The 18,998-nt window shown below is 41.9% G+C and overlaps 1 protein-coding gene across 1 annotated transcript in view; it reads left to right on the forward strand.

Annotated features, from left to right (window-relative positions):
• ANO6 (anoctamin 6) overlaps positions 1-18,998 on the forward strand; it is a 224,646-nt gene that overhangs the window by 179,711 nt on the left and 25,937 nt on the right. The window contains 6 exon segments of the mRNA XM_005655713.3: positions 6,059-6,201; positions 8,688-8,765; positions 14,862-15,060; positions 15,063-15,086; positions 16,355-16,524; positions 16,748-16,845. Coding sequence (XP_005655770.2) covers positions 6,059-6,201; positions 8,688-8,765; positions 14,862-15,060; positions 15,063-15,086; positions 16,355-16,524; positions 16,748-16,845 — 712 coding nt within the window.

Below are 18,998 nucleotides of genomic sequence, written 5' to 3' on the forward strand. Positions count from 1 at the left end.
TGAGGAAGAAATCTCCACTTTCAAAATTAAATGCACCTCCTATTTTACTGTATAAGTCAAGGGGGAAATAGAGTTCAGGATATAGCAAGGTGGGAGAAGAAAAAGAGCAAAGTCTCATATTTTGGAGACGTCAGCACATGCAACTTGCATACAAATACAGCTGTTTACAGATGTCCTTGGCAGTATTTCTCTTCTGCCTGGTCGGGCCTGTGAAGGGTCCCCAAATGAATCACAGAACAGACAGCCCAATTATCTTAGATGCTTTTAAGAGGTATTAGTTGCCACTCCTGCATAAAGTCTACTCTAAAATGGCCAAACTTCCCTAATAAGCCACACTGGCATTCAGGCACTTAACATGTTTTGGCTGGAAACCAAATACTAACCAATATCTGACCCACTGAAGAATAAAGATCAAGTTCATATATTAAAATTCTCTGTATTCCTCCATTGTAAAATACATCCTTTTTTTTTTTTTTTTTTTAATCCCCAGACACATGGGTGGGGACACTTTTAACTACTGTCAAAACCCCAGTCTAAGCTGAGTCTCAATCTCTATAGTTAGATTCATAATCTGTAAAATTCTAGCACATCTATTGAACTCCATATACTAGTGGATGCTGATAACCCTAACTTAAAAATACTTTTTAAATAAAGAAAAAAAATATTAACTTTGAGGCTGGAAAGACAAACCTCAAATTTCCTAGCTGACTTTGCTTTCTGTAATCATTAACTCCACCCTGTTTATAGAACTAACAAGCTGCTGATTTTATCTCATGAGATTTTAGAATGCAGAAAACATTTCGGCCCTGCTCGTAGCACCATATGTGTATCTTTAAGGATATGTATGCATGATGAAGTCTTTATTTTAAATGCCTTATATTGCTTTTCTGGTTACCTCTGCCTTATGAGAACTACTGCTGTGAACCTCATTACAGAAAGCTTGAAATTGCAGAACTGAAGGTTTTCATATCACCATCATCTCATTCCTGTAGCATCTCTTTTGCACCCGCATTTATGTGGCAGAGTAGTTTTCTGCTCCCTGGAAATATAAAAGTTGAGGATAGAAAACCTTTTGTAATAAATATAGCACAAATCATATGCTTATCTGAAAAATATCCCCTCCTTCAGGCTAAAGCAGTCCATCTACTCATTGTGGGTCCTGGAGTTGTAGACACCACGTCATGGTTGAAGTACAGGTTCTGGGCACCTTCCCATTCCCTGTTTCTTACCTACTTGGATCTGGTGCACCCTGCGTTCTAGGCTGGGCCTAGTGACCTCCAGAAAAACAGCAGACGCATATGGGGGGCCGGGCGGCGGGGGGCATTTAGGAAGTCATTATCCTCACTAGCTACACTTGGAGATCACAGAATAGCTGTGGTGACTGCTGGTTTCAGGTCTCTGCTGCTCCGGCTGCCACCACACCAGCCAAATAACGTAGCTCCCACAGCCACCTTTGCCTCCATTCACCTGGGTTTCTGAGCACACAATGCATCTGAGGGACATTTGTCAAACCTCATCTGGAACCCTCACTGCAGGAGCGTCTGAGAAGTGTATTTTCAAGCTTATAGTCTTTCAGTTACGGAACTGGAATACAGGCTGAGCAAGCTCGCCAGCCTTGTCTGCCTTTGTTAGTAAAGAGATCTGAATAGTTTCAAGGCCCAGTACAATGTCCCAGCTCTTCAGCAGCAAACTCTTAAATCACCCAGAACATGCCCATTGACTGGACTGCACCTCATCCTTAGACATGGCTGGATGCAACCCTCAGCGCTGCGTACGGCATCTTCTTAGCTGATGCGTGTTTTCTTTGGATGTATGATATCCTGATTGAGAGGACGAACTGGGGTTGATGCCCAGTGCCCTCGGCAGTGTCGATGAAAGTAAACGATCAATAACAGGAATAGAAAAGAGTTTTGATTCTGAGTTTTATTAGTCCACACTGAGGACCATAACCCAGAAGTCTGCTTGCCAGATTCCTCTGAGAAACTCCTCCAGAGAAGCAGAGTTTTCAGCACAGTTTTAGATCTTGTCAGAACAAAGAACATCAAACAGGCCAGGGATACATGCCTTCAAGGTTTTAAAAAAAAAACCAGATCAGCACATACACGAGTCAGTGTGGCCTTGGCACCTGGGATGGGAGTCTTTTCACTGAAGGAGCACCAGCACTGGTGTCCAGTAAGGGAGTATTTAATCTTTATTTTTAACATGAACATTCTTTACTTCTGGTCAGTGAGTCCTTTTCTGTAACAATTAAAGCAGATGTACAGTGTATGTTTGATAGGCACAAACTGGCTGTTTGAGTTACCTAATGTTCAAGTTAACACAAGTATAAGCCAGGATGACTTCTCCACTCCCCAGGTGTGAACATTTCTTCTATCAGTAGCCTTCTGTCTCATCTCGTTATATGTTCATAGAAGAGCCCTGTCTGTCTCCAGTCAGCTTGAGCTGCGTGGTGTGGGGTTTGTCAGAGAACATAAATGCCGTGCTCCCCATAGGGGTTGGACCAGTTGTCACATTGCAGGAAGAGAGAAAGCAAAATATCCAGAGCAGGAAATTCCTGTCCATCATCACGCATGGTCCAGTGCCATCCCTCGGGGACACACAGTAGTGTGAGTCAGCCGCCATGTGGACCCAGAGTGCTCCAGAACCCTGGGTGGTTATGCTAGGCTATCGATCTATCCAGGTCTTTCATGGACACCACTCCCTCAGTGCAAAGTTCTTGGCTTTGTGAAATTAGGGACTAAGAAACTCCCACCCACTCCTGCAGCTCCTAGGGCGTGCACCCTTCAAGGCTTTGAGGATCTGCCAAAAACTCATTATTTTTCACCAGGCCATTTCGTGCTTGCATGGCAGTCCTATCACTTCTCAGTCAGAAGTGCTCTTTAAGTTCAGGATTTGGTAAAAAGCAGCCGTTCTACCCTTGACGTTCAAGTTCAAGGAAGAAGGGGAAGGGTATCCACTGTCCTCCCCTTATGGCACTCATTAGAATTGCTTATATTGCTTTTTGTATGAAGAGGAGTTTTATATTCATAAATCATCTCCTCTTGATACTGTTGCTAGTAGGTACTGAGCAAATGAATAGCTGTTACACTCCATTTTATTTTATTTTTTAAAATTCTTTTCCATCATGGTCTAGCCCAGGATATGAGATAGAGTTCCCTGTGCTATACAGTAGGGCCCTTGTTGTTTTGCCATCCTAAATGGAATAGTTTGCATCAGCTAACCCCAAACTCCTAATCATCCCTCCCCCATTCCCCCTTCCCCTCAGCAACCACAAATTTGTTCTCTGTGAGTCCGTTTCTGCTTTTTTCAGAGCTAAGTTCTTTTGTGCCATATAAGTGATTTCATAGAGCATTTGTTTTTCTCTCTCTGACTTAGTACAAGAGTGGCATTACATCATTCTTTCTCATGGCTGTCCACTCCCATTTTAAAGATGAGGAAGATTGACACTCAGGGAAATTAGGCAAATTACCTGAGACCCCCCCCCCAAGACAAAAAGTGACAAACACAGAGTAAGAGCTCTATAAATAATTTGGCTGCCATCAGCCTTTAGATCAATGACAAAATGCAGTGTACAGTGACAAACTTGTAGCAAAATTTTAGAAGGATGCAGAAATATTAATTTTCATTGATCTAATTGCACCATTTTGTCTGGGGCTCTGAATTATAGGAATGGGTTAGAAAACGTCAGCTCCACATCCTGGGTTCTACCTCATCTACACAAGTCCAGACCCTTCTTTCTGTATCAGGAATGAGAAATCCCCAGCCTTCCAGCCTTATGAGATCAGTCCTGGTTTGTTTCATCTCCGCCTGCCTTTAAGTGCCAGAGCGCAGCACAACTTTCATGTCCTACATCAGAGATTCCTTTAAAATAGATATGTTTGAAGATAGAAATTCACGAAAGTAAGCCGCTATTTTTTTTTATAAAGTGAAAAGTAATTTTCGTTTCTTAGCAGAGGAGGAAATCGAGGATCTTCTTCACGGAAAAAATCAATAAAAATTTCAAAAACATCTGTATTTCTAATATTTAGATTAAAATGACAAAATGTAGAGGGATTTACAGACACACAAGCGGCTTTAGAGAGATTGCTCCAGGCTGGGCTCATAAAGAGGCTGGCACCCTCTTCTCACCATGCAGTCTTCTTCTCTGGGTTGGAAAGGACCAGCGGTCCCCTGGTGTATAGTCCCCGTGCTCTAAGCGGATTGCCCGGTAGGAGGGTACATACCAGGATTCCTTCAGCCTCTCTTCCCTGCATAACTCCCAGCACTCAAGGGGCTAGAGCTGCTGCAGCCTCACTGATCAATGATGACGTTTTCATCTCCAGCTCATCCGGCCCAAGTGACTGGCAGGGCAGAGAGTGGGGGAAAGTGGACACCCCCTCAGGGCAGGGAGCAGGTGGAGTCAGCTGGGCCCTCTAGGTGGGTGATTCTTCCTTCAGGAGTCGCATGCAGTGGGGGTTCTCCCATTTCTGGAATGACTTCCCTCAGTTCATTCATTCACCCCATACTTATTTAGCACCTGCTGTGTGCTCGTGCTTCAGTGACAAACAGGACAAAAGCCCTGCCCTCACGAAGGTGACATTCTAGTGGCCATGATGCAGGATAAACGTAGAAGCAAATGCAGGTCAGGATGTGGGAGGGCTCTTCTGTTTTGCAACACACCAGTGGAGGTCAGTGTAGGGAATATTGTGTGTCCTTTTGGGGAGGATGAACCTTAGCCCTGGACTGATGTCATGGTTACAGAGCGGGAGACAGGTGCAAAGAACTTCCTGAATGGAAGCTGTAATGCAGCGTGAGCAGTAGAATCCTCAAGCAAATTCAGATGCAGGAATCTTCTGTTTGATTGGGGTGCATGTTGTCTATCAGGGACGTGAGCCTAGGAGACTTTGGTAAGCAGGTGACGTATTGTACAGACTGTGCTGCTGCATATACAGCCCCAGGAAAGTGGGTTCCTTCCCCCAGGTGGGGGTCTCTTTCAGAGCATCTGCCCGGGAAGTCAGCATGGGTCAGGTGGGGAGCAGGACCCGCCAGTCACAGTTTGATCCATAGTTGCCTATTGCTCTCAAGCCTTCTCTCCCATGGATGCTTCATTTCCCTGGATGGTGGCAAAGGCACACATGGCTGGGCAGGTTCTCAGTGGTGGAGGTGTCACCGTCCAAACTGAACACTCAACAGCCAGGGCCTCTGCACTCATTGGCCTTGGTCTTGGCCAGATGAGACTGTAGGGTAGCTGGCGAATGAGATGCAGGTTCCACACTCCGATTCACCTGAAGAGGTCTAATTTGGAAGATTCTGGTCAAGGAATCACAAATGCTCTCTGGCAGTCTCTCTCATTCTGGGAAGGGCACAGAAAAGGAGAAGGAGGACCATCCTGAGGCAGGAGCAGCCACATCCATCCTGCTCTCAGGGGTCTGCCAGCTAAGCCAGCTCAGTTTCTCTTACAAGTTACGTAGAGGATTTGGCAGGGGGGCGGTATTGGGGTAACCTGAGAGTGTCAGGAAGTCATACCCGAGGCTTTGTAGATGACACTCCCCAGTGTTAAAGCATCCCATGCAGGGAGATAGAACTTGATGGTGTACAGGTCATGGCCTCTGCTCTCTCTTGGGGCCAGTGGATTACAAGGTCAGCTACCAGTGGGGGTGGGGTATCATTCCTGTGTAAAGAGACCAGGAGGCCTCACATAATTCCTGCACTAGGTTTCTTTCTTTCTTTAATTAAAGTATAGAGCATACTTTTTTATATAAAGTATATTATAAAGATGTACAATGTTGTGCCAATTTCTGCTGTACAGCAAAGCAGGACAGAGGGCAGAGTCTGTCCCAAACAGACTAGGATCTGTTTTCACAAGTTGAATAAAAGGTCATCATTTTCCTTTAAAAAAAAAAAAAAAAAAGGCATTAACTCTCTTCTCTGTTTTAAGTATCAGTACCACTTATAAATTAGATTAGATTTATCGACCACATATGAAAGTGTTGTGGATAATTAATGTTATGCAGCACAGATTTCTGAAGCATCAGTCATCATGGAAGATCCGCACAATGCTGTTCTCTCTCTTTATTAGTTACCTTGTTTCTGGAGTTTTGGAAGAGGCGCCAGGCAGAACTTGAGTACGAATGGGACACTGTTGAGTTACAGCAGGAAGAACAAGCCCGACCAGAATATGAGGCACAGTGTACTCACGTGGTGATAAACGAGATCACTCAGGTAAAGAGGATGTTATCTAAATGTGGTTTCGTCTGTTTAGTTCAGGGATTCTCAACCTGGGCTGTACACGGGAATCGCGGGGGGACTTTAAAAATGTTGATGCCCAGCTTGGTGCTCAGTGGCCTGGGGTGCATTCTGGCACAGGGATTTTTTTTTTTTTTTTTTAAAGCTCTTCTGGTGGTTTTTAATGTACAGCCAAGGTGAAGGTGTATTGCTTAGGACTGTGGACACAGGAGATAAATGTGGTCCCTTCTTTCATAATAACAGTAAAAATAAAAAAAAAAAACCAGCATAAATGTAAGAGAAAAGATGCATTGATTTGTGCCCAATAAAAAAAAGCAAAAAAAAAAAAAAAGACTGTGACATCGATGTAGAAGGAAAGACACAGTAGTTTTTATCATTGATTGTGAATTTTCCACAAGTACCTTCATTATTACAGCCCCCTTTTCATTATAGACTAGCTGCCCCTTTGTCTTGCACTCAGCCTCTGTCACTGCTCCCCCTTCTGGCCGGGATGTGCACAACATAGTGTGACTCAGCCTAAAAGCAGAGAAAGAATGGAGGAAGAAGAGCATTTGCTGAGTGAGGTCCAACTGTGTTCAGGCACCATGCTAGGCATTTTATATAATTAGAAAGGTAAATTCGCTGCTGCTACTGCTGCTGCAGAATTTTTAAAAATATAACTGTATATCTCTTTGTATAAACATTCCAGAGCCAGTGAAAGATGATTTTTTTTTTGAATCATCTGCATTATTGCTTCTTTCCATCAACACAGAAAATTTAAAGCTGATTGTACTTGCAGTCATCAGCATAAGGACAGGAGGTTTTGAATACGAATGACTATTGGAAAAGAAAATGCTTTTACCAAGAACGTCTGAAAATGTCTCCAGCTATAGATTTTATAAATTGAATCACAGATTTACAGAATGTTGGCACTAAAAGGGTCTGGAGGGAGTGGTTCAGCCTCCTCATATTATAAATGGAAAAAAATGAGGTTCAGTTACCAACAGAAGGTGACATTTGTCTTTTACAATGTAGCAAGCTTCAGATAATCCCCATTATGAAGAGCTCCCATTATTTATGATGGGGTCAAAGCATGTGTTGCTGAAAGACTACATTCAGAAATGAAGGCTGAAACTTAGACAAAATCAGATGTTCAAGGCGTTTTTGAGTACCGAAAAACAAAACTTGTATTATTGGTAACATATGGAAAACACTGAAGAAAAGACATCTTGGAAATTTAAACCTGCCAATTTTAAATTTAACCCTGCCAACTAAGTAGTGAAATTTCCATTGAAATGTTACTTGTTTAAAAAAATTGAAGATGAGGGAGTTCCCACTGTGGTGCAGTGGGTTAAGGATCTGGCATTGCCACAGCTGGGGCATGGGGTGCAGCTGCAGCTGAGAGCTGATCCCTGGCCTGGGAACTTGCAGATGCAGCCACAAAATAAATAAATAAATAAATGTATCTTTAAAAATAAGCAGGAAAAGTTTTTTTTAAAAAAAATTGAAGCTGAAGGTTCGTTTCTCTTTATCATTTTTCTTCATTTTACTTTCATTGGGAACACATCCTCCATTGTTTAGAGAGGCCAGCAATGGGGTGGTGAGGCTTTGGGGAAAAAACTGCCAGAATTTCTGTGTAAGCCCAGCAATTTACTAGCTGAGTGATCTTGGACAACTTATTAACTTCTCTGGGCCATAGTTTCCTTAGCTCTACAATAGGACTAAGAGAGTTGCTGCCTCATATGGTTGTGGTAAGGATTGATCCAATTAATGTACAGAACCTACTTAGAACAGCCCTGGCACAAAATAAATGCCATGTATGTGTTTGCAGCTATTTTCACACTGTTGATTTTGTCTTTAAAAAATCTAAATAGATTCATAGAAACTATAAAATGGTAACTTTAAAAATTCATAGTTATATCTAATTAATACATAAACGTGCACTGGGATACCTAGTGCTTGGAGAGACCTGTGAAACTTTCTGTTCTGCACTGTGGTCCCTTTTAAAATCCAAGACAAGCTCAGGAATAGAGCTTTACAGCTTGGCATTGTCAGATACCAGACTCCAGGGCTCAAATCATGGTGGGTAACAATTTACTATTCACAAGGGGTTTTTTTGTTTTGTCTTGGGTGGGTGGTTTTTTGGCCCGTGGCATGTGGATGGAGCCTGGCCAGAAAACCTGTGCCACAGTAGCAACTCAAGCCACTGCAATGACAACACTAGATCCTTAACCCACTGCACTACAAGGGAACTCCCACATTTGTATTTTTAAAAAAATATTAAAATGAACACTGCACATGTTTTCTTCTGTGTATATTGGAAATTGTTAACAAACACTATAGAGGCTATGTCTGCAAACTTTTTTTTTTTAAATGTAGCCTAGGATTCAGTGGACAATTAAAAGAAAAATCATTTTATTGGAGGAATCCCTTAATTGACTAACCTTGTTCTTTTTTTTTTTTTTTTTTTTTTTTTTAATTAGGAAGAAGAGCGTGTTCCCTTTACCACGTGGGGAAAATGTATCCGTATAACCCTCTGTGCCAGTGCTGTCTTCTTCTGGGTAAGAATCTGCTGCAGGTTTTTTAATATCTAATTTTAAACATTGAGAAGGCTGAAAGTCGAGCTGGAAACTTTGTAGTCTCACAGAGAAAATTGTTTCCAGAGGACAGCTCAGCCACCGCTGGAGCAGCTCTGTAGGTTTCATAGTATCTTCTGCTCCCAGTGGCTCCTCCAGTTCCTTTCACCTCATTTGTTTACATCAAACTCGTGGTTCAGGATTTTCCAGTTTCTGATGAAGAGACCAGATGGGAGGCATTAAGAATTCTAAAATTTTCCAAGAGTAACAACTAATATAAAATGTCTAGGAATAGCTTTAACAAAAAGATAATAGAAACTATTCCCCCTTCCCCCCAAAAAACCATAAAATCCACTGAAAGATATAATAGAAGCCTTATACGAATGATTCTAGGTAAAAAAGACAATATTTCTAAAATATCAGAACTGGTGAAATTAGACTTGTGTATATTATTTTAAAATCCTATTAGTAATATAATAATTAGTAATAAGAGTGTCATTAGCTCAAGGGTAGTGAGGTTAGAGAATAGGACATGTAGCCCAGATATAGGCTCAATGATAATTTAATGTATGAAAAGAAAGGCACTACACATCAGGGAGATAAGTAAAGTTTATTCAGTAAATGGTAATGGAACCTTGTTAGCTATTTGGGGGAAAAAAAAAAGACTAAAATCATACATACTGTGTAAATTCCAGAAACTTTTAAAAAAGTAACACCATCAAAAAATTAGAAGTAAATATCAATGAATATACAATCTCTAGATGCGGAAGAAGTTTTCAGAGGAAAAGATTTAAAGATTTCCATAGATCAAAAGCATCCTAAGTTTAAACAGAGCACCAGAGGAAATATCTGTTGGCAAATATAGGAAAGGGCTCGTTCCTCCATATCTGAAGAGTTCAGATCATTCTAAGATAACACCAAAAATCTCAAGAGCTGAGAAGGTAGAGAAGATGAATACCACCCATTTACAAAGGAGAAAAATATGGTAAATGTCAAACATCAATGGTAATTAAATCAGTGCGCATTAAAAAGAAATATGATTTTTTACTTTACAAGTGAGAAGGCTCTGCATTTGAACGGATGAAAGGCCCGTGATCAGCTACTCCCATACCGAGGCTATTGGGTTTCTATACTGCTCCAGCCTTCTTCGAAAGCAGTTTGGCAATATGTCTCAGGGTCAAAAACATTCATATGCTTTAGTCCACTAATTCAGCTTTTAAAAACTTTTAATCAGGAAGTATTTCAAAATGGCAAGTTAAAGTATGGATTTAGTCACAGAGTATCGTCTATCTATGTCTATCTATCTATCAGATCTCAGCCAAAATATCATCCTTCTAGCCCTTCATGCAGTAGAATATTGGGCAGCCATGAAAAACTATATCCATGAAAATATTTCATTACATGGAAAAATGTTATGATTATGATAGGCTTGAGAATAAAATTAATATGTAAATGATTTTAATATTCAAAGAATGCATAGTTCTGAAAGAATTACACCTATAGATACATTTTTCCCTATTTTTATTTTTTCTTTATTTTTATAGTTGAAGTCTTTCAGTTATAGGTGACAGAAAATCAGTCCCCAATTGGTTTTAGCAACAACAAAATAGTGGGGTGGAGCTGACTGGTTCCTCTAACTGAAAACCTCAGGTGTGATGTATGGCTTCAGTCAAGGATAGATACTGGAGCCCAGATGATGTCAAGTCTAGTTTTATTCTGTCCTCACTCTGTGTGCAGGGGTGTCCCAGCCTGGTGCTTCTAGGCATTCCTCATGAGTCCAAGATGGCTGCAGCTTTCCAGCTCTCACATCACAACCAGGCCAAGAAAGTCTCTTTTAGCAACTTACTCTCTCCCTCTCTTTTTTTTTTTTTTTTTTTTTTTTTTTGTCTTTTTAGGGCCACATCCATGGCATATGGAGGTTCCCAGGCAGGGGTCTAATCAGAGCTGTAGGTGCTGGCCTACGCCAGAGCCCCAGCAATGCCAGATCCGAGCCGTGTCTGTGACCTACACCACGGCTCACGGCAATGCCGGATCCTTAACCCACTGAGCGAGGCCAGGGATCGAACATGCAACCTCATGGTTCCTCGTCAGATTCGTTTCCGCTGTGCCACAACGGACACTCCAAACTTACTCTCTTGACAGAGGAAGCTCATCTTTCCCATGGGCACTGGCACATATCTCCTCACACCTCAGTGGCTTTCAACAGGTTATTTGCCAGTCCTTGAATCAGGTTCTGAGGCTGAGAGGATGTGATACTTATTTGCCTCAGAGCAAATGGGAGCTACCTCTGGATCCCCAGGGAAGGTGGGGCAGTCAAGCAGAAACCACAGAACTAAAAGTAAAGGGGAAGTTATTTATCCTAAAGTAAAATCTGGGTCCTCTTCTAAGACTGGGGACAGATTCAGGGCAGCAAAAGCAACCAGTGTTCACTACCAGGTACTTTGGCATTTTCTCTAATGAGCATATATTAGAGTTATGATCAGAAAAATGATATGTTAGAAACTTGAGGAAGAATGAAAACTTTCTTGTCTCCTAAGAAATATTAAGCCCATTAAGTGCTCTGAAGGAAAATGGAAACATGTCAAGTTTGTAAAAGTTTGTACACAGAATTGGAATTCATTTCATAAACATGTAGAGAAAATGGCCATATTAAGTTTAGTGTGTCTTTGGACTCTGAGTATCTCAGTTCTCTTACTTATGAGCTGCTTCATTTGGGGCAAATTTCTCCATCTCTATGTGGCTCTGTTTCCTCATCTATAAAAGAGATATAATACTACCTGGGAGTTCCCGTCGTGGCGCAGTGGTTAATGAATCTGACTAGGAACCATGCGGTTGCGGGTTCGATCCCTGCCCTTGCTCAGTGGGTTAATGATCTGGCATTGCCGTGAGCTGTGGTGTAGGTCGCAGATGCAGCTCGGATCCAGCGTTGCTGTGGCTCTGGCGTAGGCTGGCAGTTACAGCTCCAATTAGACCCCTAGCTTGGGAACCTCCCATATGCTGCAGGAGCAGCCCAAGAAATGGCAAAAAGACCAAAAAAAAAAAAAAAAAAAAAAAAAACTACCTACCTCACAGGGTGGCTGTGAGGATTTTAAAAATATATGTGTGCTAAAACATTAGTAAGCATTTAAAGAATCTTAACTATTGTGATTACTTAATATATAACTTAAAACATTATTTATGCAGACTCTTAAAAAATACATACTATTTAAATGGCCCTGGGGTTCCCACCATAGCACAGTATGTTAAGGATCCAGCATTGCTGCAGCTGTGGTGTAGGGTCGCAGCTGCAGGCTGGATTTGATCCCTGGCCCAGGAACCTCTCCATCCCCCAGGTGCAGCCCCAAAAAAAAAAAAAAAAAAAAAAAAAAAAAAGCCTGAATGTGTTGTGCTCAGAGAGGAAGACTCAATACACCTTCTCTAATACATTTTTCTCACTCTTAACAGCTTTCCATGTATAATCTCTCTCTCTCTCTCTCTCTCTCTCTCACACACACACACACAGTTACTCCTTTCACAAGTATGAAGCCTTAACTGTGAAGAAGGAAGTAATGAGAGAGATTAGAGGAGGAAATATAATGCTTTCTCTATAAGCTGCTAATGGCTTAAAAAGCAAGAAAAACATCTTTGAAACATTTTGGTCACCATAGTCACAGCTAATACTTATTTTTATTTTTTTTTAATTTTTATTTATTTATTTTTTCTACTGTACAGCATGGGGACCAAGTTACACATACATGTATGCATAATTTTTCTTCCCATTGTTGTGTTGCAGTGTAAGTATCTAGACATAGTTCTCATTGCTACACAGCAGGATCTCATTGCAGATCCATTCCAGGAGCAATAATTTGCATCCATTAACCTCAAGTTCCCAATCTCTCCCACTCCCTCCCTCTCCCCTTGGGAAGCCACAAGTCTGTTTTCCAAGTCTATGATTTTCTTTTCTGTGGAAACATTCATTTATGCTGTATGTTAGATTCCAGTTATGTGATGTCATATGGTATTTGTCTTTCTCTTTCTGACTTATTTCACTCACTATGAGAGTCTCTAGTTCCATCCATGTTGCTGCAAATGGCATTATGTCATTCTTTTTTATGGCTGAGTAGTATTCCATTGTGTATATATTGCCATTTAGATAGTACTTTTCATATGCCTGGGCTTAATGTTGTAATTGTTTTTACCTGTTACTACTCATTGATCCTCACAATCATCCTAAAAGTTCCTGTTTTTATCCTCCCATTATATGGATGAGGAAATTGAAGCCTCCAGAGGTTAAGTAATTAGCACAAGGCCCCCCACCTAGTGGTGGGGCTAGGATTAGAATGCAGGAGTCCAGCTCCAGGGCCGACCTTGTGATCACTCCCTTTACTGCTCCCTACAGGTGGAAACCAGCCTCCCTCTGTGCCTGTAAGCAGCATGAGGGATAGGCTTGGTCCTGAAATTCTGCTTCTTTGTAGCTTTTCTCTCTTATGGCATTCATCACCAGCAGCCAGAGATGTTCTGGAGTATGATCAAGAAGATGGAGGGAAAACAGTTTTTAAATGAGGCCTTTAAAAAAAAATAATTTTATTGGGGTATAGTTGACTTACAAAGTTGCATTAGTTTCAGATGTACAACAAGTGAGTCAGTTATACATATATCCATTCCTTTTCAGATTCTTTTCCTAGGTAGGTTATTACACACTACTTAATAGACTACCCTGTGCTATACAGTAGGTCCTTATTACCTATTTTATATATAGTCATATATATATGTCAATCCCAGCCCCTTCATTTATCCTTACCCACATTTCCCCTTTGATAAACATAATTTGGTTTTGAAATCTTTCTGTTTCTGTTTTATAAGTTCTTTTGTATAATTTTTATTAGATTGCCCAAATGATATTTGTTTTTCTCCGTCTGAAGAAAACGAGACCTTTAATGGGCATTGTTCAGTGGCCAGAGAAAACCCGCCTAGTGAGGAAGTGAAACATAACCAGATGCAGATTATGCTCTAGACACCCCCACTGACCTTGGCTCTTTGCAACCAAAACTACAATGCCTTAGGGAAATGAATCTTGTGCAAATGCAGGTCTAAATAACTGCCAGTTCAAGATCTCAAGATCTGAGTATGAAAAGAGTGTGAAGCTTTTTATCAGCAGAGACCACCTGCTACCATTTCCAGTAATTACCTCTGGGCACCTCTGCAGCTGGTCCTGTTCAGAATCTCTCTTCCATGGGGATGAAGACCGCAGCCAGTGCTGGCTGAATCCTAGTTGGTGATAGGTTCTCCATTGGAAGGAAACATATCCTCTCAATGGACTACAGCTGAGCAAAAAACACTAATTCATACCCTGAATAATTCCATCATTGTGGAAGGGATGTTTTCACTGGTTCTGCTATCTCAGACTTTCCTTCTACCAGAACATGCTACCAGTTGCTCTGTTTTTACCCCATCTGAAGATATATTCTCTCCCCCCCCCCGACCAGTCCCTGTCTCTGAGGTTTTTTGGGTTTTGTTTGTTTGTTTGTTTTTGTCTTTTTGCCATTTCTTGGGCTGCTCCCGCGGCATGTGGAGGTTCCCAGACTAGGGGTCTAATTGGAGCTGTAGCCGCCAGCCTACACCACAGCCACAGCAACACAGGATCTGAGCTGCATCTGCAACCTACACCACAGCTCATGGCAACACCAGATCCTTAACCCACTGAGCAAGGGCAGGGATCGAACCTGCAACCTCATGGTTCCTAGTCAGATTTGTTAACCACTGCGCCACAACGGGAACTCCTCTAATGAGTTTTTTATTAGAACAGTTTCAGGCTTGCAAAAAAATTCCCAGAAAGCACAGAGTCCCCGTACATGCCTGATCCCCTGCACACAGCTGCTCCTGCTGTTAGCATCAGTGGCTGCACAAATTTTGACTGCCATTATTCCTTCTCCTTTCTTTGAAATTTAATGTGCCTGATTTTCACCTCTCTTGTGGTACTTACGTGAGATTTACATCACCTCACACACACACATATTGTCCATTTAACTGTAGAGCCAACTCTTAAGTGTAAAAGCATGATTATTGGTGAATCTCATGCTGCTGTGCCTATTGCGTTTTCAGATCCTGTTGATCATTGCTTCAGTCATTGGGATCATTGTCTACCGGCTCTCAGTGTTCATTGTATTTTCTGCAAAACTTCCCAAGAACCTTAATGGAACAGACCCAATCCAGAAGTATCTAACACCACAGACGGCCACGTCCATCACTGCTTCCCTCATCAGCTTTATCATCATCATGATCCTGAACACCATATATGAGAAGTGGCCATCGTGATTACTAACTTTGGTAAGGTCATTTCTTTTTTTCTTTTTTTTTTTTTTTTTGTCTTTTTGCCATTTCTTGGGCCACTCTTGCAGCATATGGAGATTCCCAGGCTAGGGGTCAATTTCAGAGCTGTAGCCGCCAGCCTCTGCAACCTACAACACAGCCCACGGCAATGCCGGATCCTTCACCCACTGAGCAAGGCCAGGGATCAAACCGGCAACCTCATGGTTCCTAGTCGGATTCGCTAACCACTGAGCCATGATGGGAACTCCGGTAAGGCCATTTCTAAGCCATTCTTAGAACCAGGTAAAAATAGAGACTTAGCATTTCAATTCCAGTATGTTACAATTTTTAGCAAATTTCAAGTGTAAACATATTTTCTCCAGCCTGTACGAGGCATGAATTATCTGTAGCTTTGCATGAGTAAAAGGAACAAAGCAGACAGTCATTATAATGTCCAAGCTCTGTGTAAACAGATCCGTGCTGAATAATATTTTCAATTACATTAGATCATGTACCCTATTGTTGAAAGTAAATAGTCTCTTTATTGCAAATAAGTGAAACAGGGTCATGGTTCCAGTGGCAGATCTGCTCCTGCATTGCTGAGAGGACACGCAGTCACACTGTTCCGTGTCTTCCCCCCATGCTGTTCATATTAATATAGCTCCATTCTCATCAGCTCTAGCATTTGTAATAAATGTTTCTTCTCTCTGGCTTGTGTCCCAGGCAGCTGCTTAGTGGCCAAAGTTAAGTGCTTCCCACACACTGCATATGGCTGGGTCGTTCTCCAAATGGTCTGCTCGGTGGTCATCTTCTGAAAACTCTAAGACCGATTTCAATTCTAAACTAGGAGGATGACCCACTTTGTCTTCCCCAGATGCTTCTAGCAAGTGGCCCCATGCTTTGTTTTCTTCAACAGACCTATCTTCTGGCAGTTCCAGAAGACAAGAGAATATCATTTGGCAAGCTGTTCAAACATAATTTTCTGTCACCTTCCATTGGGAGAAGATAGTCCTCACCCATTTGATAACATTGTGCTTATACATTTTAAGGAGCAGATGACTCTTTTTTGCCCTCTGGGATCTTGTGTTCATGAAAGGAGAAATTCTTATAACAATGTGTAAACTTGGAATTAACATAGTAGCTATATTGAGGCATTCAAAACAGCTTAAATGGAAACAGCGTGAATTATATTTTTTTTATCACATTAACTCATGTATCAGTGTCTTTGATTAGAGTCTCAAAGCTGTTCAGAATTTTAAAACCTTAAACTTTCCTTTTCACTACAGAACTCCCCAGGACCCAGACTGATTATGAGAACAGCCTAACCATGAAGATGTTCTTATTCCAGTTTGTCAACTACTACTCTTCATGTTTCTACATTGCCTTCTTTAAGGGCAAATTTGTGGGTTACCCAGGAGATCCAGTTTATTGGCTGGGAAAATACAGAAATGAAGAGGTGTGAATATCGAATTGTGTTCTCTTGACAATTTAAGCTCTTTCGTGATTTCTCTCAGTTGCTCTGTGATGAGTTTCTTCTTTATATATTCCTTAGATTTGTTTGGGGTTTGGGATATTTATTTATTTTCTAAACAAGAACATCAGAAAAAAATAAAAGTAGGTCTCTATATCATGTTAGACCCATCTAAGATTTAAATGAGATTTTCTGTGTAATATTTCAGTGTGACCCAGGTGGCTGTCTCCTTGAACTGACAACGCAGCTGACCATAATCATGGGAGGAAAAGCAATCTGGAATAACATACAAGAGGTGTTACTTCCGTGAGTACTGAGCTGTGTGGCCTTGGGGATAGAACAGCCCACCATCCAAGTCATTCCCATGCATGTCCACCTCTGAAATGGAATAATCCCTCTGCTTATTAAGGGTCTCCAGATAAGATGACCCAACCAGCAGGGTACATGTAACCAGTGTTTAATAATTATGTTTAAAAACCTCATTCTTTAGCGTTAACTTCAGTGCCCATCTGCAGTAGCTTCTGCCCATCATCGGTGGATGACTGATCACAGCCCTTTCAGAGATGGCGCTTGTTGGGGCCGTGAACAAGTTTTCCCACCACTTCTCACGACTTTCACCTCTTTTTTTGTAGATGCATTTAACAGTCAGTAATAGTAATATGCTGAGTTCCTAGCATGTGCCAGTCACTGTACAAAGTGCTTATATATCTCATTGAATTATCCAAGCAATCCTTATTTTTATCTCCCTTTTGTAAGTGAAGATTCTGTGGCTTAAAGAGGTTAAATGACTTACCCAAGTTCACGGTGCTAGTAGGAGGTGACTGTGGGGTTCAGATATAAGATTCCATGGCTCCAAACCCACATGCTTTTAAGAACAGAGGTTCGGAGTTTCCTTCCTGGCTCAGCGGTTACCGAACCCACTGGGATCCATGAGGATGCGGGTTTGGTCCCTGGCCTCGCTCCGTGGGTTAAGGATCTGGCATTGCGGTGAGCTATTGTGTAGGTCGCAGACACGGCTCAGATCCCACGTTGCGATGGCTGTGGCGTAGGCCAGCAGCTGTAGCTCCAATTTGACCCCTAGCCTGGGAACTTCCAAATGCTGTGGGTGCAGCCCGAAAAAGCAAAAAATTTAAATTAAAAAAAAAAAAAAAAAGAGAACAGAGGTTCCTTGTGGTCCTAAGGCCCAGAGTTATATAATGTTTTAGGAGACATTTGTCTGAAATAATAACTACGAGCGTTTTGATTTGCCGTTCTTTTCCTAAAAATGAGAAGAACAGATGTTAGCTAAGGTCACCCTGTCCTTTTAATTTTCACATAAACCCAATCCCATATGAGAGTGGACAGTCCAATACCTTCTGCAGCTTCTCCGTATTTCAAGGAGCTTATTGTGTTGGTGTTCTATTGCTTTTACAAATATACCCAAATGTAATGGTAACAGGAGAAAAATAGAGCCCCCCCCCAAAAAAAAAGCCCTACAGAGTAATAACAGATTTAATATTTTATGGTTCTGGAAGTCAGAAGTCTGCCAGAGGTCTCATTGGGCTAAAGTCATGGTGTTGGCAGAGCTGTTTCTTTCTGAAGGTTCTAGGATAATCTGTCGCTTTGCCTCTCCCAGCTTCTAGAGGCCACCACATTCTTTGCCTGTGACCTCCTTTCTCCATCTCACAGCCAGCAAGGGTGCATGTCTCTGACTCTTCTTCTATAGTCACATCTGCCTCCTTGCCTCCCCTCTCCCTTTCTTCCCTTTTTAGAGACCCTTTGGTTACACTGGGCCCACCTGGATAACCCAGGCTCTTCTCTCAGAGTCAGCTGATCAGCAACCTTAACTGCATCTGCAGCCATGCGTCTCCTTTGCCAGCGAACCTAACATGTTCACATGCTCTAGAGATTAGGACGTGGACATCTTCGGGGCGTGGGTGGGGACCATTTTTCTGCCTACCGCACTAACCTTTTCAAGGTAATTTTTGGCTCTGAGTTTCTGTTCTCACAGAGCTGTTGATCTCTCTTCCGTCTTGCCCTCCACATCTGTGCTCTCTGCTCCCTGCCAACCTGAAGGCAGAGCGCGGTCGTCTCGGCATCCTGCAACCATTCACGCAAGCAGCACAGAGGAGAAACTCAACCAACCTGAATTTCAAAATTAAAAGCATCCATCTTTTTAACATCTTTCATCCACTATACACCTGGGTTTTTGGGTCTTTTTCTAACTTATCGCCCTGTCGTAGGCTCCAGCATCCTGCCGTTCTGCCCCAGCTTTCTCCCACCACATCCCACTTCCTTCTCATTCTTTCTCTTCCTTCCCCTCACCTTTGTTCTCTCTCCCTCATTTCCAGGTTTCTGTTGATTCTTTTGGAGAGCAGTTAAATTCTTTTTTTTTTTTTTCCTTTCTGTTTTGTTTAGCAAAAACCTCTGGGTTTCAGTGTGTTCTTCCCGATTTCTTCACCGGGGCTTTATCCTCCACC

Source organism: Sus scrofa, chromosome 5, assembly GCF_000003025.6.
Source record: "Sus scrofa isolate TJ Tabasco breed Duroc chromosome 5, Sscrofa11.1, whole genome shotgun sequence".
NCBI classification, from domain to species: Eukaryota; Metazoa; Chordata; class Mammalia; order Artiodactyla; family Suidae; genus Sus; species Sus scrofa.